The following is a 25,460-nucleotide window of genomic DNA, read 5'->3' as shown; positions in this document are numbered from 1 at the left end:
TTGTTGCTATATATTTAAATAATCATCTGTGACAAGGAAACAAAGATGTCTGTTGACTTGAGGATTACTTAAGAAGGCTAAACACAAATCAGATAAGCAGTTATAAAATTGACTTTTGCAAATGGTTATGTTGCCCTTGAGCATGATGAATTGTATCGAGAGGTGTTTGTATATAAACAATATCACCTTAACAACACTGTGGTTGGTAGCAGTAATTTTCAACTCCTAACCTACAGGCAGTAAATTCTGGTGGTTAGAGACCTCTAGTTTCTAAAGTAGCCCAATTTAGTTTTCAAGTAATTTAAATGCACATTAGAACTGAATTTTAAATACAGAGATAAGGTAAATAGTTGCTGGCTTTTTAGGTCCTTACTGTATTTTCTAGAGTTTTTTTGGTGTTCCTACAGATAAGAAATGAAACAAATATGAACAAAAGATTGGGGGGAGAGTGCAAAATGATGAATCAAGAAGCTTGCTCCATGGTTTAAGGCTTATTGCTGAAAAACGTACTTGATGCTTGTATCGAATAGTACAATGTTTAGAGCTGGAAGAAAGCAACTTTGGAAACAGAGCATTGGCAGAGTTATAAAGGTAAGGAAAACTGAACTTTGGAGTAGGTTGAGACTAGTAACTGTATACTTTGAATAAAGGTGTGAATTGAGGGGTGGAGGGTGTAGAAAAATGTGTGTTTTAAAATGGTGTAAGTGGATGATGTTGGTTTCACAAAACATTCTAATTATATAAAAATGGATATACTTTGCCTTTTAAAGCAAAACATAGTATTTGGGATAGGTATTTGTCATGAGAGGTAGGTTTTTTGTGTACCTGGTCTTATAAGTTAATTGATAGGGTATCAATCAAGGCTTAGTTGCACGATTTGTTTTGAAAGGCAGATTTGCACTGGGAGATATTTATGCATTTGACTTCTGCTACTTGTATCTTGTCCAGATTGTTGCAGTGGTCTGGTAATGGTATAATTTTACAAATGTTATACCAGTACAATAGAGCTTGATGCTAGATCTGGCAATAAAACAGGGACAGGTTCTGCCACCAAGGAAAATTGAGTTTAACTTTACTCTTCCCATACCTGTAAAATGGGAATAGAATTTTGAAGACACTGTGTAGCATTGAGAAACAATAAGAAAATATAGAAGTCATTAGGACCCTTAGACTAATTTCAAAAGCTGGTTATTTGAACAAACTGTTCCTGAGCTAATGCAATGTTATAACAAATGTGGGAAAACTCTGACTGATCTTTGAGATTTAAGAGTCAGCTAAGGGGACTGCCCTAATTCTGTAGGGTATGTGTTTTTTGGAGAGGAGTGAATAAAAAGGTGTGTGTCTGTTCAAAACTCAGGGTGCTTGGAAAGTGTAAAATGGTTTGCAGTTTACTTCTACAGGGAAATCCATGAGCAATGCTTATGCAATATAAAACATCTTAGCAAGTTAAAGGAGAGACAGAGGAATGCCATGTTGGTTAAATAGATTTTGGATAAGACAGTAAATTAACAATAGAACACTCTTACTTTTTGACTCTTTTACTATTCAACTTCCCAGTGAAGTTCAAGTGTACTGCTCATCCATAAGACTTTGATCTGAGCGTGTCTAAATTCAGTAATGCACAGTATTCTGACAACCAAATGCATCATTTGCTGGATAAACTGTGTTCAGGAACAAGTTTTAACTTGTGCAGTTATGACTTGCATACTAAATAACATTTGTGCTAACTCTGTTTAGAGTGTCTGCAGACACATCAGCAACTGCACTCTGTAATGGAGAAGTTGGCAGGAGTCAATATTTCGTTTCTGAGGCTGTTGTTTCAAAGGAAGGACCCCTGGCAACTCTGACTTCTGATGTTTTAGTACCTTCTGCTTAAATAGATATACTTACATACTGTTGTGGTAGTTAGAAAACACTTTTTTTTTTTTATTTTAACTTAATCCCCATTTGTTGCTTCAGATTGATGGTGTGATGGTTATGGGTTTAAGTGTATGTTAAAATGGATTTAGGAATCTCCCCTTTATTCTGCTTCAGGAGATGTCTACTGAAATTAGTTTCCTGTGCTAAATTTTTGCTATTTAGGTATTAAGAATTTTAAGCTTTTATGTAACGTAAAACAAGTTACTTGTTATAACTAGAATAATCATCAAAGAAGGACTTTTCAGTTAATTAGTTGTCCTGGTTTCAGCTAGGACAGAGTTAATTTTCTTCCTAGTAGCTGGTATAGTGCTGTGTTCTGGATTTAGTAGGAAAATAATGTTGATAACACACTGATGTTTTCAGTTGTTGCTAGGTCGTGTTTATACTAAGTCAAGGATTTTTTTCAGCTTCTCATGCCCAGCCAGCAAGAAGGCTGGAGGGGGCACAAGAAGCTGGGAGGGGACGCAGCCAGGACAGCTGACCCAAACTGGCCAGAGGAATATTCCATACCATATGACATCATGCCCAGTATATCAACTGGGGGGAGTTGGCTGGGAGGGGGGATCGCTGCTCAGGCATCAGTTGGCGAGTGGTGAGCAATTGCATTGTGCATCACTTGTTTAGTATATTCTAATTTTTTTAGTATTATTATTGTCATTTTACTATTATCATTATTTTTCCTTCCCTTCTGTCCGATTAAACTGTCTTTATCTCAACCCATGAGGGTTTTTTTTTTCCTGATTCTCTCCCCCATCCCACTGGGTAGGGGGGAGTGAGTGAGCAGCTGCGTGGTGCTTAGTTGCCGGCTGGGGTTAAACCACGACATCAGTTTAGCTTTGGACTTGCATCTGTTGTGGGACTGTGTCATATGGCCTTTCTTACCTTCGTAACTAACTAAGAGGGGGAAAAGAAACCCAAAACCAGAAGTGGCTGTGCCGCTATTCTTTAAATGAAGAACCGAGGTAAAGTTGTACCATATAAAAGTTTGGACAATCCTTCCAGATACCTAATATCTCTCGTAAATACTGTTCCATCTGGATCCTCCTACATCATGGGACATTATGAGGAGGCTTTGTTGTACGACCTTAATCAGAATTGCTGCTGATAATTTTCAGGGTTTGCATGTAAGTGTTACTGCACGTACCAGCAATTCCTCTTACCTACATAAATGATAGCTTATGTGTTTTAGCAATCTTTCCGTCTTCAAATCTTACTCTTTCAGTGTCCTATTAAATTATGTTTATTTGAATTACATAAACCTGCCTGTTTTTTGGTATTTTTTTTGTACAGATGCTGTTTAGGGATATGTACGTCTCTAGTGAATCCTGCAGGATGTAAAATATACAAAAACTCCTAGGCCATGACCACATTGCTGGTTTGAAACAAAATGTGGGTGTAGTTAAAGTTAGCATCTTGAAGTCCAAAGACTGAATTTTGGAACAGGTTAGTGAATTCCTTCACTGAAGTTCTGGTTGATGCAAAAGGATTGAGGGCCTGAAATACACCCCTATGCAAAAATTGGGAAGGAAACAAATCTGGAATAGAAATCTACTTGTTCCTCCATAAGCCTTTTGCTCATTTATGTCTGGCCCTTAAAGATGGGGGGGAAGGGAAGAATGAGAGGTAGAAAGCTCAACATCTTCTTGCAATTCATTCTCTGAGATTCCTAATCCTAAGTAAAGAATATCTTAAAAATTTATTCTTTAAGTAGTATGCAAATGGAAGTTGATATTTTGACCAGTTTCCAGTCTAGCTTCTGAGTGTTTTTAAATATTTAAATTAATGACTTGCTATTGAATGCACTGAAGTTAGGTTTCTTCTACTTTTTGGGGGACAACCTAATCCTGCAAGTGAGGCAGAAGTGTATTCTGATGACTGCAACAACTGAGAAGTGAGAGTTTGTGACTGGGGAACGCTTCATTTGGGGAGGAGAAGTAGTTCTTAGAAATGGCAGATCATCAAAATATGGAACCATGACAGGCAGGGTGTGTTCTTGAATTGCATTGTAGTGACTATCAGGAAAAACATGCAAGCAACTTGCATTAATTAGAGAGATATCCACCAGAACGATGCAAATACCTTCTAGAAGTGACACATGATATATGCAAGTGAATGTCTTAATCCTCATAAAACTATAGCTTTGCTATCTAGTTAATTCGCTGTTTTCTCTAGGTACAGTTCATTAAAAGAATTTGAGTTAACTAGACTTTTAAAGTTTTGTGACATATTAACAAATGCTCTTGTTACTGGACTTAGACATCAAATACTGCTTAATGCTATGTGAACAGCTATACACAATAGCTAGTGTATTTGTTACAGGGCTTGAGAGACTGTGATTAAAGGATTGGAAAGCATTAAAAGAACTGAAACAAACATCAGGGCATGATTGCCCAGTTTGAGGAGAAGGTGCTCATGATTTCAGCCTCCATAAACAGCAACTTGTAGAAGAAATGGTGGCTAGGATCATATCAAGGGCCATTGGTATAGGTGGAGTTGGGAACTGATAACCAATGTAAGATGAATACCTTGTGTAGCAATATGTCTGGAGTTCTATGCTGGAAACACAGCAGAGTACAAAAGTAGTCTCTCTGTAGTTTAAGTAAAACAAAAAGAGCTTTTTGCTGGATTAAATAGAAGCTAACTAATTGGCAGAGTATTGGTTGTATTTTTCTATGTTAAAGATGCATTATCAGTTGTGCTCAGATTACTGAAACAACAGTTTTTAGGATTCGTGTGGTGTGAAGTTGATCATCTAGAGTGAAGCTGATTCAGCCCCAAATGGTTCCTTTTTGTATGTCTAACTAGGGGGAAAATTTCTACCCTGATTTGAGAACACGTAGGAAAGGCCAATCCTGTGATGACATTTCAGTTTTGGGAAAGTGGAGACCATGTTAGGGAATGACAGAGGTAAAATAGCATAAAGTACATGTACAAATTAATCTGCTACTGCATTCTTCAGGCATATCTGTGTAAAGAACAGGATTTGTATGTTTGTCTTCTACATGGGAAAACATTTCCAGTGCATTCAGCATTTATGAAGGCATGCTAGTAATTACGAGTTTACCAAATATTTGAAAATTCCTTCAGAAAGTAGGAAAGATATTTATGTAAGGGTATAAAGTATATTATGCAAGTCCTGTTGGCTCTGCAGAAGCTTGTGGATAAATCACTTGTGCATACTTTATGGAGTTACTACATTTTTCATAATCACTGGGGAAATAAAGATTGAATTTACTACCAATGAAACATAATTCTGAATTTCTTTTGAAAATGAAATGATATTAAATCTTGTAATCCACAAGCACAATAATACCAGTAACTATTCCAGAAGGCTATTTTGTCTATAATGTAATGATGTGTATTACATATGGGAATTCAATTTAATTAGAAGAGTAGGCATACTGCTTGAAGAACGGTATAATAGCTATAGTTAAGCATATTTGTAAACACTTGTGTACCTTGAGGTTTGTGGCTTGTTTTACTTCCAATTATATTAAAGAGAGAATGTATGAAACCCTAGCTTCCTCCAGCAGCATCTATCTTTATTAGAGAATGCTTACAATATCTTCCACGAATAAAAAAGATGGGTCAGAATCCTGTCTTGGCTTGATGGTCATATGTGACTAGACTGAAAAGCTGGGACTAAGGACTTAGGGTGTTGAAGATAACTTGTGGAATGATGGAGCTGTACATATAAAATACCTTTTCCCCCCCCGCCCCCAGAGCCTTTTAACAAATAAGTAATACTGTACAAAAGACTGTTGATAGAAATTTTGTGCTAAATCTGAAAATGGAAGACAGGAAATCAACTGTAAAATCATAATAGGTGTTGCTTCTAAAAATTTCATTTGAGTGCCTTAAAAACATAAACCACAAGTATGGAAGAATGTAATAGCCTTTACTTTTAAAAATAAATTTTAGAATTTTCTTTATTTTTGTCTTCAATACAGATTGTGAATTATTCATTGTCCACTTTGTGTTTTATAACAGCAAAAGCTTAAGGAAGAGAGGGAGGCTAAACGTGCTCGGCTGGATGGCAGGCATGATTACTTACTGGATACTGTTGCCTCTTGCGTGAATCTGGACAAAGCAGAAGTAGAAGATGCTATTCTTGATGGTAACCAGGTAATCTGATGAATTTGATAGTGAAGCTCATAGGGTGCTTTAGAACTGATATTACCATTAAATACTCAGTGAGATAGTTGTCAGACTTCGTGTCTGAGATTACTCAAGTTGTCTCATCAAAAAAATATTTCTCAGCATTTTGTAATTAAGTTGAACAAAAGTGTACTTAGTTTCAGGACCTATTATAACAATATTGATTTTGAAGTTGATTAGAATTTCTGCTTTCCAATGGTTATAGATAGTACAGTAAAACCTGTGACTGTATTTCATATTGGATCCACAGCATGAAGTCTCTCAATCCTTGAATATATAGATTCGAGTGCTGTCGACAGCAGGCTGCATGTTATTGTTGTTTCCATTAGGCTGTCACCAGCATTTGTGAGACTACATTGTGATCTAGTTTAGGAGATTAAATCAGGTGGAAACTACTTGACAAAATATAATGGCTAAGTGATCTGACTACATGAGGGTTAATGCAGGGGGTAAGCAGTTAGAAATAAATATATTGAGGAAACGGTGCATCAAAGTTGATGGTAAGTATTATATGCAATAGAGATATATTTTGTGATTTGAAAAGATATCATTATTTTTTTAAAACCTAGGTAGACAGCAAGTAGATCTTGTTTTACTCCCTGACACTAAAGTAAACATGGTTGTGTTTTTTTTTTATTTCTCTTGTATTCTCTTTCCATCTGTGTACCTTCAATTTATGCATTCCCACTTCAGTGCTAATATTGTTGAGAAACTGAAGAAAGTCCAGTGGAAGACTACCAAGACAGTGAGGGACACAGGGCATGTAAAGTATGAGAAGAGAGAGAATAAGAGATTGAGGGGCAGTCAAATAGTAGCCTGCAGTTGCTTGAAGAGTAGTTACAAAGATGACAGAGCTGAACTCTTCTCAGCGGTTGCAGATGATATGACAAAGGCAATAGCCACAACTTGCAAATTGGACATTAAGAGACCCTTCTTCACCAGGAGGGTAATGCAGCATGGGAATAGGTTACTCAAGTGAGTTGTGGAATTTCTGTCCCTGAAGTTTTTGAGACACAGCCTAGGCAAAGCTCTAGATGACCTAAGCTGCTGTTGATGACACAGGAGGCTGGCCTTGAGATCTCCCAGAGGTCCCTTCCAACATTTCTGTGATTCCATGTGATATAGGAAAATAAGCCGTGCACAACACTATCATACAAATTAAAAAGCAGAACTTGTTTCAGCCTTTGTGCATTCTATCTCTAAATGGATTTCCTGGCAAACTATATTGCCTGAGAATAATTGTCAGAGGAAGAAAATATTGGCAGCTGTTATACTTGGAAAGAGAAAAGTGTAATAGTTGTTTTGACCTCAGCTTGGAGGGCTCAGCCAAGATTTTCTGGAATAGCAGTTTATGTGATCTTGGTGTAACTGAGGCCCATTATTAATGGAAGAGGGATAAATGAGGCTTTCTTCCTGCTGCTGGTGATATCTCAGCCTTTTTCCTGTACTAGGTAGCACAAATGGTACCAGCAGACGTTTCTGAAGAACTGCCAGAAGTATAAGCCTTTTTTTGCTGGAAGATTGCTGTGTAGTTAGGGACTATATGAAACAATCACTCATAGATGTAGAAAAATAATGGATTAGGCCAGACTTTCAAGTGCTGAAACACTGATCAGCATACTAGCATAGAGCAGTTAACTTTCTTCCTAGGCCTGTATGGCCTATACATGAGATTCCTGGACCGCACAACCAATACATGGTTCAAGGATGCTTGATGGCAGGCTTAAAGTGATGGAGAACTGTGAAATTGTCCTGATGCTTAAAATGTAAATAAATAAAAGCTTCTTCTGTTGCTATGATATGGAATAATTGCAGCTGTGTATTTTCTGCTCTCAGCTAGTTAGCTGAATGGCAGTAAGAATAACATGGGTGAGGGACTTCTATGAGGTGCTGCTGCACTTCAGTAAATGAAGAAATGCCCTGTGCCCTCAGTTTGAGAGATGATACACAGCATGTACAGTAAGTGGTTTCAGTAACCTGAAACGTGGCCTGGCTATATTCAATTGTGTTCAGCATGGAAAAATTTAAGTGATTCAATTAAGTAGGTGTGTGCTGCTAAAGGACAAGGCAACTCAATCATTTTTTGGGGGGTAGTAACTGGGCCTGGTATACCTTTATTATTGAACAATGATAATGTGATGAGTATTTGTCAGCCCTTTATGTTAAAAATCTGAGCAAGTTAAACTTTTCATAGTGGGTATGCTATGCATAATAATCTCAACGTGATCTCAAACAGATAGACCGCATTGACAAATTCCTGGCCCCTGGAGGTCTCCGTCATCTGATGTTCTACTATCAAGATGTGGAGGCAACGGATACAGGTAAAGCAACTCAGGTTCTCCTGCAACATGGTATAGTTGTGCTGAGCAAGTGTGCAAGAAAAAAGCAAATAGCAAAGTTCTTATGAACTGGGGCTTAAGGCAAGTCAAGTTTGGTCATACTGGGACATCAGTCCTTGCTCATGAAATGAGAATTGATGAAATTACTGAAGCTTATTAGTGCACTCCTGCATATTGCTAGCATGCAGCAGCAAGGTGCTTCCTTGCGAGCCCAGCAACTCGTGCCTGGGGGGCTGAGAAATGGTTTTTGGTAGTTAAAAGATGACTTTCACACAAGATGAGCAGTGACAGGTGCTCTGCCCCCTCCCCTCCAATCATGCTACCAGTGTATCCTAGAAGCCTTCCACATTTCTCGGCGCATGACCATCCATCCAGGCGGTCCTGTTACATGACAAATGGCCCCAGGACGCCTGCATTATGGGTGGCAGGGCCGTTATCCCAGAATTTCCTTCTGCTCATATCCCATTCCCTTCCCCAGTGCCCCAATGTTACCACACTTCTGGGGGAAGCCTCCTTCTCACTGACCCTGGAGGCAGCTCAGAATCCCTGTGACAAAAGCATCCTCCCTTCGCCCATGGCTTCTGTCCCAGAGCCTCCAGTGCTGCTGCTGTTGGGACTAGCCAGGTCCTATGTGACCTCTGAGACCCTGTGACTCATTGGTGGGAGTTCACCCCACTTGTTTACCCTGGATGTACAAGAAGGGCCTCGTAAATATATTTATGTATATCTGTATAAATATATGTGTTTATACATATGTAAACATACACCTATATGAGTGTACAAATATGTATTTATACTTTGTGTATTTTCAGTATATATGCATGTATATACCTAAAAGGCATAAAAGGCTGTTTAATGTGACATAAGCAACTTTAAAAATTAAAATTTAAATGTACATAGAAAGAAAATGGAATGAAAATACAAACTCGGCCACTAATTTAGAAATCTGCTGAGCAAGTTTTAACATGCCTGAGTTGAAGTGGTGGAAGTATGTTGGCGAGAGTGTGAGGCAAGGGGCAAAGCCTGGGAATCTAATCAGAGTCCCCCTGATCCACCCCCAAACTGATCAGATGACCCTACAGTATGATTGTGGTGGCCTTTGGTCTTTGGGATGTGATGCTAGGTGCAGGCAACGTGGAAAGCTGGAGAGAAAAAAACCCAACAAACTCCAAAGAAGTTCACAGCAACATGTGCGTTGGGTGAATAAGCAAAAGTCCCTAAAAGACCATGCGCACTGGAGGAAAAAAAAAAGTAAAAAAAAAATGAATTGGTGGTGAAGGAGGAGAAGACAGGTGAGTGTGGGATGAAGTGAGTGGGTTGGAGGCTGCCTTTGCCCACAGCTGTAAGTGTACAGTTACTTGTAATACCATCACAGTGTGCAGCTTGTGCTGTACATTTTTCCTTCTTAGGTGGGGCAGAGTTTGTAAAAGAATTTTCTGTGCTGATCGTTCTGGGGCTGTGGTTCACAGCCTAGCAAAGCAAAAGTTGCAGTTATAGTGATGGCTACTAATCAGTAAAGTAAGTGAATTTTTGTGGTATTACATGCATCTTGTTGTCAAGGGCACTTACTAGACACCACCTCAAATACAAGCTGGTTTTCTGACCTTGATGTGGATCAGCGAACACTTCTGTTAGTGCAGAAGATGACCCCATGAAGGGTGCCTACAAGATATTTTGTGTCCCTGCAGAGCAGGAGACTGTGTATCTCTGAGTTCAGGAAGATGTACTCCAGAGCCCTAAGGGGTCATTTCAAAGTTTGGTTTTATGCCCACCCTCACATGCAGATTTTTTGTGGTGTTTTGAATGGTACTTTTAATATGCAGCTTAACAACTTCTAGCACCCTTTTCAGTAACAGCACATCTTTTCTAAAGAGACTGCAGAGTGTACTACTTACTCCAGCTCCATACATTGTGGGAATGCCCTGAAAACTGGGATGACTGTGCTGGTCTAGCCTCTGTAATTACTGAAGTACAAGGACAGTGCAAGTTTATGTTAATTGGCAATAAATCAAATTAATAAAATTCTCAGAGTCAGACTTTTGCTGCTGACAGAGCCCTTGACGTACTTCTGAGGTAAACAAAAAGGAGACTTGTGGAGGACCTGTGGTGAAAAAGGGGAGGGGGACAGGTGATGTGAACAAAGGCGTGGGGAGGGGACTTATGGGTGGCCACCTGATCCAAAATAGGGATCTCTGGGGCAGATGGTCATGTGCCTGAAGGAAAAAAGGGCAAGAGACCTGTCACTTTTGGAATATTTTGGATGTTGTCCTTTAACTACTGGTATCAACAATTCACTTTTTGATCTTTTTATTGTTGCAGTGTCTCACTGAGATACGTATGCGTGCGATTTTACTCTGAGGTAACACTAGAAAACTAGTAACAGAGAAGTAACATGGCCAAAACCACAATTTAAGAGAATTATTTTTTCCCCCCCAAGACACTGCTGCTTCTTTGTGACTCTTCACAAGTGTTACCAACAGCCTAAACATGGGAGCAGCATATTCATGTTGGGGGAAGAAGAAAGGACAGAGAAGTCCCTTGTAGCTCCCTTATTGTTTTTTTTTTGTGTTTTTCCCCCAAAGAATCTGCTGTGGCATCTCTCTCCTTGTTTCCAGAAGCACTCTATTTCTTTTTTTTTTCTATGTTAGACTTATGTCTACGTGTTTTTAAGGAAAGACAGTTGATAATAGCTCCTCTGAAGTAAACTACATTTGCTGATTTTATTTTTTTTTAAGCAATAGACCATTATCTGCAACTGCATGATAGAGTGCCATGTAAGAGGATCTTGAGCCTGAACCTTCACTTAGAAGGAAGAGAAAACAAATGAATGAATACAAATGAAAGGCTTTTGATGTGAGAATGGCAAAACTAGATGAAATAGTTCTTACTGTGCCATGAGGACTCTGGATGCTGCATACTGTCTGTGGATAGTCGCATGGGACGGCTCTAGGGGACTGGGACTCAGAGATACAAGTGTGACTGAACTGTTTGTTTAGAAAACTTTTCTTTGAATAAATAATCAGTGGTTTTTAAATGTTTCTTTTATTTGAATCTGTAGAGCACTTTGGCCTTCCAGGAACAGGAATGAATTCTCATTTGACAAAGAAGAAGAAACCTAAAGTATTTGTGACAGAGGGAAAAGAAGTTGCTTTAACTGGTGTATGCATTTTCTTCATTAGATCTAGTCATTTTAAACCCATCACAACTGAGAATATCTATCAGGTAAGAGTCAGTGACTGCTGATTACTGTACATAATCTTGTTTAAAATTAATTTTCATCTTGGTATTTGCTCTCAGCACGTAATTTGACAGCCTTTGACATGGAGGAATGAGCAAAAGGACACAGTTTGGCTAAATGAAACATGACAAAAAAGGAGGGGAATGGAAAAACCGACATTATCTAGCAGCAGCAACTTGAAGTGTATCATTGCTATGAAGAAATGATGCTAAGGAAGAAAATTTATGACAATCCAGAATGACAAAGAGTGATTAGTCAATACCTAAATAATAAGCTGTTAAATTTCAATAAGTGCTAGCAAATCCATTAAAAAACCAAACAAAAATGTTGGTTTTTTTTGAGAGTGTGTATGAAAATTATATATAAACAGGTTTTACTGGTGAAAGACTCCTTAAATGTGACAGTCTGAAGTGAATAAAGCTGGATCAAGTGCTCCAGTAGCGAGGAGCACAGAGTAGAATGTAGGGAATCCTACAGTTGTAGACAAACTAATTAGAGTGCTAAAATAAGAATGATGGGCTAAATGGGAATTTAGTGTTGTGGAAAACTTTCTGTACACTTCAAAATGGGAACTTTCAAGTACAGCTCCTAAGCCAGCAAGTTTTAACTTCCCCCATCTCTTCTAGGAAAATCTTTAAAACTGTATTTTGCCCAGATAGGCAAGAAATAGAAGAGCAAAGTGTGGGTGAGCTGGCTGTCATCACCAGATTATTATTTGATTTCTACAGATATATGCTTTAAAGTTTTATGCTTAACCTCTTACTTTTTTTTTGATGATTTTGAAAGATCTGGCTTAGATTGTAGTCAATTATGTACTATTTAACATTTGAAGATTTTTTGCTTATTAATAATGCTTGCAAGCTGGTAATTGCAACTGAAAGATGTGTAAAGCAGACTTCTTCACAAGTAGTGATATAGCCCTTGCTCATAGTAGATAATACCTTAAAACTAGGTAAGACAAGTTGAAAAGTAAAAATGATATGTCTGAAGACACATCTTGTGTGTGACACTTAAATACAAGTTGTTTGGTGTTAAATAGTGTTGCTGACAAAAATTCTTGTGGTACCTTCTAGTGAAGAAAAGAATGGCTGGCAGATTAATGTAATTTACCTTAGAAGTCTTCAGAGTCTTTTTCAGCATGTCTAAAAAGCAGATGTTCTGTGAATTGTTCTCTCTCAAACTGGATAGAGGTATTCTTCCTGGACCAAAATCTTTGGGCAACTGCAAGTCAGAATTAACTGTAGTTCATAATTCTTTTGGTATCTAAGCCTTTTAAGTGCATTGATCTCTGCCTATATATGTATGTATATATGAATATATTAAAAAATGTAATTCTGGTAGCTTTAGAAGTGGCAGGCTGGAATAATTTTACTCACCCATATAAATTGAGCTTTATAAATAGACGTGTCTTATACTCTCATTATATTTGGAAGTATTTTCAGATCTTTGTTTCCTCAGTTTTGTATGACAAGCTGTGACCCTGTGCACATCTTGCAGCCCCTGCTAGCAAGAATTGTGCTATTATTGCTTGAAGAGCGCTTGTACACACTGGTAATTTTTGAGATGCTCAAGGCAATAGGACTGGAATAAATATAATGATGGTAAAATTTTGTTTTCTATTTTAACTTGTATTGTGTTTCTTTTACAGGAAGTAAATTTTAACATGATGAATGTAGGTCGAGATGGCTTACTAAAAAGTGTTGAGCAGTTGATATCAGAAATCTTCATTCCAGCCTTACAGACTATGGACCGTGGCTGGGTTGAACTTGGTGAATCTCAACAAGCTTCCAATATTAAGCAGGATTTCCTTTGTTCCCTTGAAGCGTTTGTTAGTGTGCTATCAGGAACTCAGCAAAGTCTGTTGGAAAAGGTAGTATGTTCATGTGGCAAATAGAAATTGGGCTAACTGTAGAATGTCTCTTGCTCTGGAGCTTTTGAGTTAACTGCTGTTGTAGAATGCTCATAAAAATTGCTTTTGTTAAACGGGAGGAAAAATAACACTTTTTTTTGTTGTTATCAGTAACTTGTTATACGTTGATCTGTGGCTTTAACAATTCTGCAGGTACTTTTGTTCCTGTTTGTTCTGGCACTAGTTCTTTAGCTTCTTGACTCTCCAATGGCTGTGGCCACTCTTAAACCAAGAATGATTAATGTATGACAAACAGTTGCTTTAACTGTTAATTTCTACTTAGCCTTTGTGAAGGAAAGAGCATGAGAGCACAGCTGCCAGGCTGGTGAATTCTCCAGATTCTGGAGTCCAGTTCTAGCTCAAACGAGTTTAATTTAAACTAAATTTAAAGTGGGAATATGAAGTGAGATACCCCAAGTGGAGCAAACAGTTACTTCTTAAAGTTCCTGGATTATTTGTGATGAAGATTTTGGCATTTCAGCGTTTTTAACTTGTGTTTTAGGTCAATCTGAAGAAATGTGAAACATATGATCTGAAAACTCTTAGAGGACCTTCAGATTACCTGATGGTTGCTAACAGCATAGGTGGTCTTGAAAGAATAGAAGTCTGCATGAAAGGATGGACCAAACAAATTGAACAGGTGATACACTGCACAAATGTGAAATATGACAACATCTGCATATTGGCAGATGATGAGTTTAATCCTGTTGGCATATAGCTACCTTTCTATAAAGTTAGATGTGATCAATCCCTGTATTTTAAAGTACTGTTGGCATGTTTTGTGTGCTTTTACTTCTCAATGAGAATATTATCGAGAACTTTTTCCATCTACTAGTAAACAGAGCATCCACATGCCTTTGGAAGCTTAATCCCCTGTTTTTTGATAATCACCTATTCTTAAAGTAGAAAACAGTTAGTGATTCCCAGTGGGTTTAATGAAAGGAAAAGGAACAGAATAATTCGGTAAACACTATTCTCAGTGGTCAAAATCGTGCTTTGAAACGTGCTTTGTAGGTTATTTGCAGAAAATGTAATTGTCTGTAACAGTGCTCTTGAATATCTCAAGATATACTCCCTCTTTAACTCAGAACTAAAAAGGCCAAGCAAAATGAAGGTCTCTTATGTGAGGTGGTGGCTGAGTTAGGTAATTTATCACAGGAGATTAATACTAGGAGTTAAAATATTAGCATCACTCACTAATATTACTGTATGATAAAAGGTTCTTGCAGAAAATGACCAGTTGAGAAAGGAAGCTGATGACCTTGGACCACGAGTAGAGCTTGATTACTGGAAAAAGAGATTGTCAAAATTCAACTACCTTACGGACCAGTTGAAGAGTCCAGATGTGAAGGCAGTGCTTGGAGTACTCACTGCTGCTAAATCCAAGCTGCTGAAGGTTTCTGTTTTGAATTATGACAGATGTAAAGACTAGAAATGCTCTGTATACCCTAGTTCATTTTGGTGATGTATGTAACATTGCTGGTGGCGAAAATACTGAAGCATCTTTGGCTTTTGTTTTCTTTGTCCTTCCCTATTCCTCACCTTAAGTAGATAAAGTTTAAATCTAGTTTAATTTATTGGAAAAGACTGGGAATCCTCTTTGTCTAAAGGCTGATAATGTACTGCATCCACATGGCTCAACAGAAATAAATACTTATCTTTGAAAAGTTGATTATTTAAATCAGAAAATTGAATTAATGAACTGGGTATTTAATGAAAAGAAAATAAAAACCCCATTTTTTTTAAACCTCTTTCTCATGTTGTTACAGTGTCTGTCAAAACTGCTTGTGGGGTCATAACTTGTCACATCGACATAACGAAGTTAAAGACCCATCACAAACAGAAAAATAAGTGAATAAAACAAAGTCTTTTAAAAGTGTTTTTAAAAAGTCTTTTAAAAAAGGCAAATAAAACAAAAAGACTCATCAAAATGAGAGATATGTGAAACATACACGGTTATATATTCATCAGTCCATCAAGCAAAAATAGTTAACGGATTATGTCTATATATGTTACAGCAGCTTGACTTGACACTACTACTGACATAACTTGTTGAGCTGAGTGGTCTAAACTAACTGTATGTTCACAGTCAAGTTATTGAAGCAAAACAAGGACCTGCTCCTCATCTTGGGTAAACAAGTGTAACTCTGAAGTAACAGATCTGTGCTTTCAAATGTGTTTAGAGGCTAATGATAAAATTGAGTGATCTCAAAACAGTTTTTCTGAAATGTGTGATTTTTTTTTTTTTCAACTTTCTATTCTTAGAACTGGCGAGCATTGGATATTCGCATCACAGATGCAGCAAATGAAGCTAAAGATAACGTGAAGTATCTATATTCTCTGGAAAAATGTTGTGACCCATTATACAATAGTGATCCTGTAAGCAGAACTTTTAAATTCTTAACATAAATCTCTTGAGACAACTGAAATGAAGGTATTCTGTAGGATCAGTTTGGAAATGACATAGATAGCATTTTAGGTATATATCTCCAGTTTGAGACTTTGTTCAGTTATGCTAGAAGTGGCCTAGTTGGAATTTCTGGCTACAAAATAAAGTACTTGTTGTTTTCTTGCTGTGGTATCTATGAAGCTTTTGGTCTGATGATGAAACTGGATTCTGTGCTATGGGAGGAAATTAAATCTTTGTGATTTTTAAAAAAAAAAAAAAGGGGTGTGTGTGTGAAAGTGAACCTAGTGCTATGCTAAAGACAAAGGCTGGGCTTTTGTCTTTGTGTTGGCAGCCAGGTCATGCTTAGCCTAACATTTATAATGCAATTTTCAGCTCCTTGGGTTAGGAAAACATAACTATAGCTATGTAAACATTAAGGTGTAAATATAAATCACCTTCTCATACCATAGTAACAGGATGATGCAAGCATAACAAGTAGTTAACAAAACCAGCCAACCTAAAGTACGGAATAGGAGGAAGGATTCTCACTGTCCCATTATCTGCTAAAGAAGGTGGCAAATGGTTACTTTTATTAAAACTGGTTTTGCAACTGACTGTATGTGTCTTGCTAGTCAGAGAAATATGATGAGTAGCCATGAAGAGTCAAAGCTTTGACCATCCTAGCTACCTCTCTCCATACTTTTCCCAAAGTGAAAATGCTTCCAAACAGCGCTCTGGGCAACCATGGTATGGCTCTGTTTGTTTCCCTTTACTGGACTGTATTAGAACAGTGTGTTCTTTCAGTGTTTCCCAATCTGATATTTGAGTCTCTCTGATGGACGGTTAGTATGATACCCATACAAAACAGAGTTAAAGTGAATATGCTTGCTATTGGCATTGTGCAGGGTCTGTTGAACTTGATCTGCTTTGTGGTCCCCATACTGGCTTTTACCAAGGAGGAAGTGGTGCCAGCTTGAGAGATGTTTAGTTTTGAGAGGGTGTAGTGCTTGGGGTGGAAGCCGTCAAGGCATGCAGTGTGAACCTTTCCCTTACTGATATTTACCTGTAAAATGTTGAGAACCAGTTTGTCAATAGAGTAAAACTTTGGAAATTCAGATGTGAGGAGGAGCTGTCTGAAAAATCTTTGTCTGGCCCATTCATGGGCTGAAGACAGGACTGCTGGGCTTTTGAAATGATGCTTCTCTTTAGTTAGCAAAAAGCATTTCTCTTGTACACAAGACTTACTGAAAACTGTATAGGGTATGGAGAATTAAAATGGTTGTGGTGGGTTAACCTTGGCTGTGGGCCAAGCACACTCTCACTCCCCCTCCTCAACAGGATGGGAGGAGAATATAGGATAAAAAAGCTCATGGATTTTTCAAAGACAGGGAGATCACTTACTTATATTCATCATGGGCAAAACAGACTCGACTTGGGGAAAAGTAACTTAATTTATTGACAGTGAAAATAGATTTGAGTAGTGAGAAACAAAGACAAAAATAAAACCACACGTCCTCACCACCCGCCGTCTTCTCAGGCTCAGCTTCACCCCTTCACGCCCGACTTCTTTTCTTCCTCCCCCTGAGTGGTGCAGGGGGATGGGGGGCTGCGGTCAGCCTGTAACAGCTCCTCTCTGCTGCTCGTCCTAAAACTTTTCCCTACTATGGCGTGGGTCCTTCCCGTGGGCTGCAGGGAAACACCTGCCCCACCGGGGTGTCTCCAGGGGCCGCAGGGCCATCTCTGCTGGGGCGCCTGGAGCACCTCCTCCCCTCCTCCTGCTCTCCCCTCGGGGCTCGCAGGGCTGTTTCTCACCCCATTTCCCTCAGACAGCCCTGGCTGCCGGGCAGCGTTTTGCCCTTTCTTACCCAGGCTTTCCCCGAGGCGCCCGCCCGTGGCTGAGGGGCTCAGCTGTGCCCTGCGGTGGGGCTGCTGGAGCCGGCTGGAACCGGCTGTGTCCGGCACTGGGCAGCCCTGGCCGCTCCTCACAGGGGCCGCCCCTGCTGCCAGCACCCGGGCACCTGCACCCCAAAGAATGGGCTATAAGATCACCTCCTACCAGGCACTTCATCTATTATATATAATTTTTTATGATCTAAATGCCAGTACTGTAGGAAAGTTTTTCTTCATAGTTCTTTTATTCAAATGAGGCTTAATGCAATTTTTGGGCTCTCTTTATATGCAAGCTTACATCATATTTAGTAAAAGAGTGTACAAACATACTTTTTGTGAAAATAAGTGGTACTTTGGAAGAGGCCTTTGTCTCTATCAAATTTCACTTGCTGACCAGAATTCTTCCAGCCAAGACTCTAGTGAAAATTTTTCCCCAAAATTGAATTGCAGAGCTTGGAGGGTGAAGTAGGACAGGCAGCTCTGCAGGAAAGGCCCAGGGAAAGAAAGGCAGAAACGTTAGGAAGACCATGTTTGTAACACTCTTGCATTCTCTAATTAGGTGTCGAGCTAATGTATGGTAAAAGAAGTACTGAGCAGAGTTCAGACTGTGTGTTTCTTTCCAGGTGTCCATGGTGGATGCTATTCCAGGACTCATAAATGCAATTAAAATGATTCAGAGTATCTCTCAGTATTACAACACGTCTGAAAAGATATCCTCGCTGTTTGTGAAGGTTGGTGCTACAGCATAAAAGGATTTTCACAGAATTTTTTTGTGTGTTGTTGCTTGAGTGAGAGACAGAAAACACAAAGGGACCAAGCAATTGAAGAGGCAGCATTTTGGTCAATTTAATGCTGCTTTTTGAATGTATAGAGCATTGGAAATAGTGATAAAACTGCTTCAAAGTTAGAACTTATTTTACTGTCTGTAATTTGGAGTTGTAAGAATTTTTTCAGACTTCTTGAAGATCAGGGCTAATCTCAACCCTGACATGAATAGATCCAGGAACTTTTTGTTATGATGAGTTTTGCCTGTGGTGAACTGTTTTTTGTAGAACCAATTATGTTAAGTTTATATAACCCTTAAACTTCCTTATGTTTGCATAGAGGGAAATGGAGTTGGAATAACAACCTATTCTTTAACGATCATAGTCTCATGGGCCCTTGATTTTACCTTTGTTTTCAGAAGTGCCAAAGTCTTATGACTTTGTAGTCCTCAATGTCATTTCAAGGTTGGTACAAGGGGTTTAGGTTTAGGATGAACATAGTTAATCAACAACATTCCGGTGGTGTAATGGTCTGGAGGCTGGATATTGCAAGGAGGACAGTCTGTCTATGTGGCTGGTATTTGGTATTGCTATTTTGCAGGCTTTAGGCCAGTGGAGTCAGAGGTATGGGATGAGACTGAAAGAAGGGCAAGATCTGCTTTGTCTTGAAATGTTTTTTTCACAAGGTTAAAACTGCTTTTAGGTGACCAATCAGATGATCACAGCATGTAAATCTTACATTACAAACAACAATACGGCCACCATCTGGAATCAGCCTCAGGAGAGAGTTATGGAAAAGCTACAAGCAGCCATTAGACTTAAACAGGTAGGTGGGAAGAGCATGTGGAAAACAGAATATAAGGTGAGATTTAGGAGGGCATGATTAGGAAAACTCTATTTTATATGAAGAAGCAATGTTAAAATGAAGGAAAATGAAGCAACCGAAAAATACCCTTTGGAACTGGAGCGTTTATATTAGAGCTAACAGGGAATTTAGCCCAGTGTCTGTTAATCTTCCAGAAACAGGATTTTGATGCTTAGCCTAACTTAACTATGCTTCTTATATGAGAATTACTTGGATTTTCATGCCTGAATTTCTCTAGAAAGTTTCTTCTCATGTGATGAGGAGGGATGTGTGATAGAAATGAAAACAGAGGGAGTTACTGAGCTGAATGTATTCCAAAGATATGTGGAGAAGCTATACCTTTAGAAAGGGCAATTTAGTGAACTGAGAAGAATTCAGCTGTTCAGGTTGCGTAGACTTGTTAGGAAGACAGACTTTTTTTTTTTGCATACATCTCCATGACCATTTTGGTATTCCCCTCCCCCCCTGCCCCCTTTAGAACATTGGATCATAGGATAATTCAGCTTGGAAGGGTCCTCAGCAGGTATCTAGTTCAACTTGCTGCTCAAAGCCAAAGCAGGGGCAGCTATGAGATCAAACTTGGTTGCCTAGTCCTTTGTCCAGCCCTGTATTAAGTTCTCCAAGGATGTAGAGACTGCACAGCCTGTCAGGGCAATCTCTTGCGCTGCTTGACTGTCCTTAGGGTGAAAGATTTTCTCCATAAATCCGGTCAGAACACATTCTGTTTCAATTTATGCCCATTGCCTGTTGGTCTCTGTCCATGTGTTACTGTGAGGAGCCTAGCTCTGTCTTTTTGATAACCTCCCTGTAGATATTGGAAGGTTCATATTAGGTTTTCCCCATTATTACTTTTTGATTCCTTAATAATATGTGCTTGGAAGACTAGAACTTTATCCTGACACCTTCTGAAGCAACAAATCTTGCATAGTTCTAGCACAAATTAGTGTAAATTTCTACGACGTCTTACCATCAGCAAAAAGTAGTAAATTTGTATATTTCTGTAAAGATATAGCAAATTATTCAGTTGCTGCATTAAAATATGTTGAAGGATTATGTTTTTATTTGAGTCTTATTAGTTCCAAAAGCTTTCAGAAAATCAATAGATTAAAACTTAAAATTCGAATCACTAACAACTTGGGAAACTCTGGGCCCTTTGTATTAATATCTCCAAATGGGGTTATTCATACATATATGTGACAAAAAATGATGAACATTGTGTTTTAAAGAGAACTAATCTTGAAAGAAACCATTTCAAGCAAATCTGTTGACTATGTAATCTGACATTGGGAAGAATTTAATTTAACATGTTTGGAGTAAGGTTTGTTCCCAGTTAAGAAAGCAGAATGAAAACTGGAAGCTGCTATGGAGCAGCATTCTAACTTCAGAAGGGTTTTTGTTCTGGAAAGTGATTTTGGAAAATTTGAAAAATTATTACTCAATAAAACTGCTCAGCACACAATCATTATTTTCAGTCTCTGAAAACTGAAATCTGGGTTGTCATCTTGGATATTCAGTAAATACATTCAGTAAACACATCAAGCCCTGCTATAAAATGGAGGGGAAAATTTCACGCTAGCTAAGGACGGAATGTACAAATATGTATATGTGCAATTCATTCATTTGATGAAATGTGTGATCCTGTTGGGTATTGGTATTGTTGGGTTAGTTTTCAGAGACAAATTCTGTTACTGTCTTTATAGTGTTCATGATTGTTTATTGATGAAACTTTTACTTGCTATCAAGTTAAGATAGTATCTGTCTGCATAAATTTTGTTCTAGCTGATGACAGTGCCTTTTATTATATGCTTGACATTCTTCTTTTAAATTCTTCTTTGTTTTTAGGAGTATCAAAATTGCTTTCACAAGATAAAAGAGAAATTGGAACAAAATCCAACTGAAAGACAGTTTGATTTTAGTGAGATGTATATCTTTGGAAAATTTGAAACCTTTCATCGACGTCTTCTAAAGATAATAGATGTTTTCAATACTATGAAAACCTACTCAGTTCTACAGGAGTCTAAGATAGAGGGATTGGAAGGAATGATCACAAAATATGAGGTACACAGTAAATTTTGGATATCCTGTCAGTCTGACTTGAACTTTAAACAATAAATAACTATGAAAATTTGGAAAGTGTTTATCAAGAGAAAAATTAACTCTGTAAGTTGTGCTAAAATTACTGGGTAATAGTGATGTAAGTTTGTGACTGCTGGGGAAGCGAGCAGACAAGATGAAAAGGGGCAGGTGGACATGTGAAAGAGGTATGTTAAAATCAAAGTTGATTGAAAAAAGCAGCAAAATGGGGGGACTTTGTAACAGGAGTAATTGGAGCCATGGTTTTGTGTTATGATCAGGAGAAAAAGTGATAAGTGCAACATTTCTGTCTTTACAAATGTTTTGCTAGCTATGAAAGTGTTCTGTGACCAAAACTGCAGACTGTCTTCATCTCTTGCCCATTATTCTAGGCATACCTGATCAGTGCATGCCACTGAGGCTGGCTTCATTGACATGGTGGTTGATGCTGCAGTCAGATTTTCCTTGCAGCTTGGTGTGAAACAAGCCCCAGTTCCATTTCTGTGCTGCATAAATACAAACAAATATAACTTTGATTTCTTGAAATAAGTAATTAAAAAAAAAAAACAAACCACCTCAAAAAACTTGGACTCCCAGATTGACTTTGTTTCATTAAGGAAATAGCGAGCTCAATTCCAGTAAAACAGATCATTAAGTTTACTTAAAATCTGTACTCTATATCTAGAGTACAATCATCAGCTTTGTGTTTTATGAGGGAAGAGAGTTAATTCACAGTTTGCTATCTTCAGGGTGAGGGAGGAAGAGAAATGACTTAGGTGGTTTGCTCTGGGAAGCTCTTCAAGTTTAGGCTTTTTCTTTTGTAACAGCAAAATCCCTTTGCTTGTTAGTGTTACTATTCAGGTTTCTTTCCTGGTCCTTTTATTTAGTAGGACTGAGACTTGAACAATAAGGAGCTCTTCTAAGATTATAAATATGCTAATCATGCTCTTTTCCTTCCTTCTTTCTGAGATTAACTTTCTTTTCTAGCAAGTAGAGTCTTCCCTGCTTTTACTGAGCCTGAGTTAACTTACCTTATTGTATATCTTTCTTAGTGCAGTATCATAATTATGGCACTTGTAAATATTAAAATAAATCAGAAGTATTCAATGTGTGGAGTTTGTAGACTGCTTTTAGAGGTCACATGTGATACAGTGGCAGTACAGGCAAATGTGACATTCTAATTTGCTTTACCCTGTCCTTTTCCTTTTTGTTATGGCCATGAGTAAATCACTTCTCTGTAGTTAAATAACCGTAGGGTAAAATGTGAACATTCCATGGTCCATCCTGGTTTGATTCACTCACTGTTGCAGTCCGGGGTTTTGATTCTTTGACTGCATCCTTCACAGTAGCCAGTTTTCTCCTTTGTTCTCTTCTATAGTCTTCTGAGGAGAAACCTGGGCACAACTAGAAGGATAGCTTGGTCCAAGGCTATTCCACATGGGCAGGATAGGTGTGGGCTGCTCTAAATTTTTCTCCCTTCACTGAGAGCTGCTCCCTAAAGCTGTGGCAGCAGGCTTCTCAGCAACTCAGGTTGCTGAGAATTTTCAGGTCATGCCATGAAGATACTATTTTGGTAGGCTGGAACACAGACATCTCATTTATTTGGGGCATTTGTATTTGAAAAGCCACGTGTGACCATTAGCCCAGGTTGTGATGCAGTCTGCAAACTCTATACAGATATACCACATTATCCTTTGCAGCACTCAAGTCCTAAAGAAAGAGCTTTGTGTGAGACCTAGTTATTGTGAAGTCAATTTCATTTGGGGGGGTGGGGGTAAGAGGAGACTATACGTGCTTAGGTAGAAAATGCTACATGGAGGGTTCTGGATAGTATGCATAAAGGACAGAAAGTGATTGTACTTTTTAAACAGTGACAAAATTGAGGTACTGAAGTATTTGACATGGACCATAGCTATAGATATGTGACTGATTATATGACTTGAAAAATTTTTACAATAGGAAGTTGTTATATTGCAGTTCTTTATTATATTATTGCTAAGTGCTATATTATAGCACTTAGTTGCTGTCTAGGATTTGCTCATTTTTAGAGGAAAAAATGGAATTTTTATTTACGGCAAAGCAATAAAACTGAAGTTCAGTTGACTTAAAATGGTGGAAGTCTGCTGTGCTGAAAATATGTTGAGCTTCATAGCTGTACTGTGGTAAACTACTAGGATGTTGAACAGTGGTTTATCATTAGAAATCCTTTAACTGTGTGTACAGCTCAAGGGAGATGCTGATTAAGATGTACTTTCATTTGAGTGGACAGCAGCTATGTAAGAGAAGCCAGGAATAATAAGTCCTGGGCTGGTGATGTGCTGCATCTTACTGTGACTTTTGAATAGTCTGGTTTTCTATGGAATCAGTTAATTTAAAGACATGGAAGTATCTAATGTGAAAATATTTTTCTATGTTGAACTTTGTTAACTTTTAAGTAGTGAACCTCTGCATGAGAGAATATTTAATGGGTAACAAATGTCTGTGATGAAAAACAAGAGTCTGAATTTTCTGTTGATTCTAATTGACTTAAAACAGAAGTAAATAATATAAATCAAATTCATATGGCCATTGCACCAACTTGTTTCCTGCAAATACGTCATTTAAGTGGTTTGCTTATATGGCTCAGCAAATACTGGTAACTAATGGCAAAGGTAAAATGTGAATGTGCACAGCCTGTCGTGCTAAATATTTTGTTGTGGTAAGTCTTTTTGATAAGACAATTTTTTGGTGATAATTTTCTTTTTCTGTGAAACTGTTTAGAGCATTGTTGACATCATGAAGAAAAGGCATTACAATTTCTTGGATCAACGGAAGACTGATTTTGACCAAGACTATGAAGAGTTTTGCAAAGAGATAAATGATCTTCATGTAAGTTTTATGATTCAAATAAGAATTTAATTTACTGATGAATCCTCATGAAAACAAAAATAATTCTGAGTTACCACCAAACAAATTATGCAAATCTCCAAGTTTGCATTCTGAAATTGAAAATTTATTCTAATGTATCTCCACTTTAAAGCTTGCATTTATTATTTAACTTTCAGACCAGTTTCATGGAATAGGCCAGAAAGGGCTTTGAGGGCCTCCAACAAAAGGATTTTTCATTACTGTACTTTATTTGGAAGTTATGCTAGAAAGAATAACACAAAAATGGATGATTTCATTGGGTGAATGGGAGCATAGCACAAATAAGTCAAATAATTAACTTTCCCATAGTTCTGAAATCACGAGTTGGTAGAAGGAAAGGGTATCTGTAGAAGAAAAAAATTAAAATAAATGCTTGGCTCGCTGTGGCTGCCGAAGAGGTAAGGAACCATTCTTTGAGGGCTCTCAGGACGGTGGAACATTTGAGGGTACAAAAGCTTTTGTTGGTTGCACAGCTACAGAGGGAACTTGGAAAGATAATGCCTTGAAAGTTGGTTGTATTTTGTTTAATTCTTGAGGAAAGGAAGAAAGGAAGGGAAAATTGATACTTATTGAGGTTAGTTTCACGTAAACGAATTATGTTCTAATAGAATGCATGATAAATCCTGTCAAATAATACCTGGCATATTTGAGGTGTGTGCCTTATGTAGTCCTCTGCTGTAGAATTATTTGCTCTCCTTCAGGATCAATTAAGGATTTTCATGGACATCACCTTTGAAAATATTCTGAACACTGAAAGAGCACTGAGTATGTTGAAGAAATTTGAAAGGTACTATGTCCTATCTAAATTGCTAGAATTCTGCCAGGCAATGGAAATAACACTTTGAGGATGGTGGGAAGTGGGGGGAGCAGAGCAGGAGGCATCTCCTTAAAAACAAACAAAAAACAACTCAACCTCCTCTCACTCAACTGTTCAGCTCTGTTAAGGGATGTCTTCTCAGCAGTGTGGATGAATAAAACCCATATTTTTTGTATTGGAAAATGCAAAAT

At 38.1% G+C, this 25,460-nt stretch overlaps 1 protein-coding gene across 1 annotated transcript in view; it reads left to right on the top strand.

The window, feature by feature from the left end:
• The first annotated feature begins 534 nt into the window (after positions 1–534).
• The window catches only part of DNAH5 (dynein axonemal heavy chain 5), a 133,165-nt gene continuing 108,239 nt past the window's right edge, over positions 535–25,460 (top strand). The window contains exons 1-13 of the mRNA XM_050915913.1: positions 535–591; positions 5,911–6,045; positions 8,315–8,399; positions 11,476–11,639; positions 13,304–13,525; positions 14,067–14,204; positions 14,784–14,960; positions 15,830–15,943; positions 18,467–18,574; positions 19,311–19,433; positions 21,315–21,530; positions 24,306–24,413; positions 25,154–25,239. Of these exons, the coding sequence (XP_050771870.1) occupies positions 535–591; positions 5,911–6,045; positions 8,315–8,399; positions 11,476–11,639; positions 13,304–13,525; positions 14,067–14,204; positions 14,784–14,960; positions 15,830–15,943; positions 18,467–18,574; positions 19,311–19,433; positions 21,315–21,530; positions 24,306–24,413; positions 25,154–25,239 (1,733 nt within the window). The remainder of the gene's footprint in view (positions 592–5,910; positions 6,046–8,314; positions 8,400–11,475; positions 11,640–13,303; positions 13,526–14,066; positions 14,205–14,783; positions 14,961–15,829; positions 15,944–18,466; positions 18,575–19,310; positions 19,434–21,314; positions 21,531–24,305; positions 24,414–25,153; positions 25,240–25,460) is intronic.

This window comes from Gymnogyps californianus, chromosome 2, assembly GCF_018139145.2.
Source record: "Gymnogyps californianus isolate 813 chromosome 2, ASM1813914v2, whole genome shotgun sequence".
Classification (NCBI taxonomy): domain Eukaryota; kingdom Metazoa; phylum Chordata; class Aves; order Accipitriformes; family Cathartidae; genus Gymnogyps; species Gymnogyps californianus.
The sequence above is the reverse complement of the archived record's forward strand: the minus strand, read 5'-3'. Positions and strand labels throughout refer to the sequence as shown.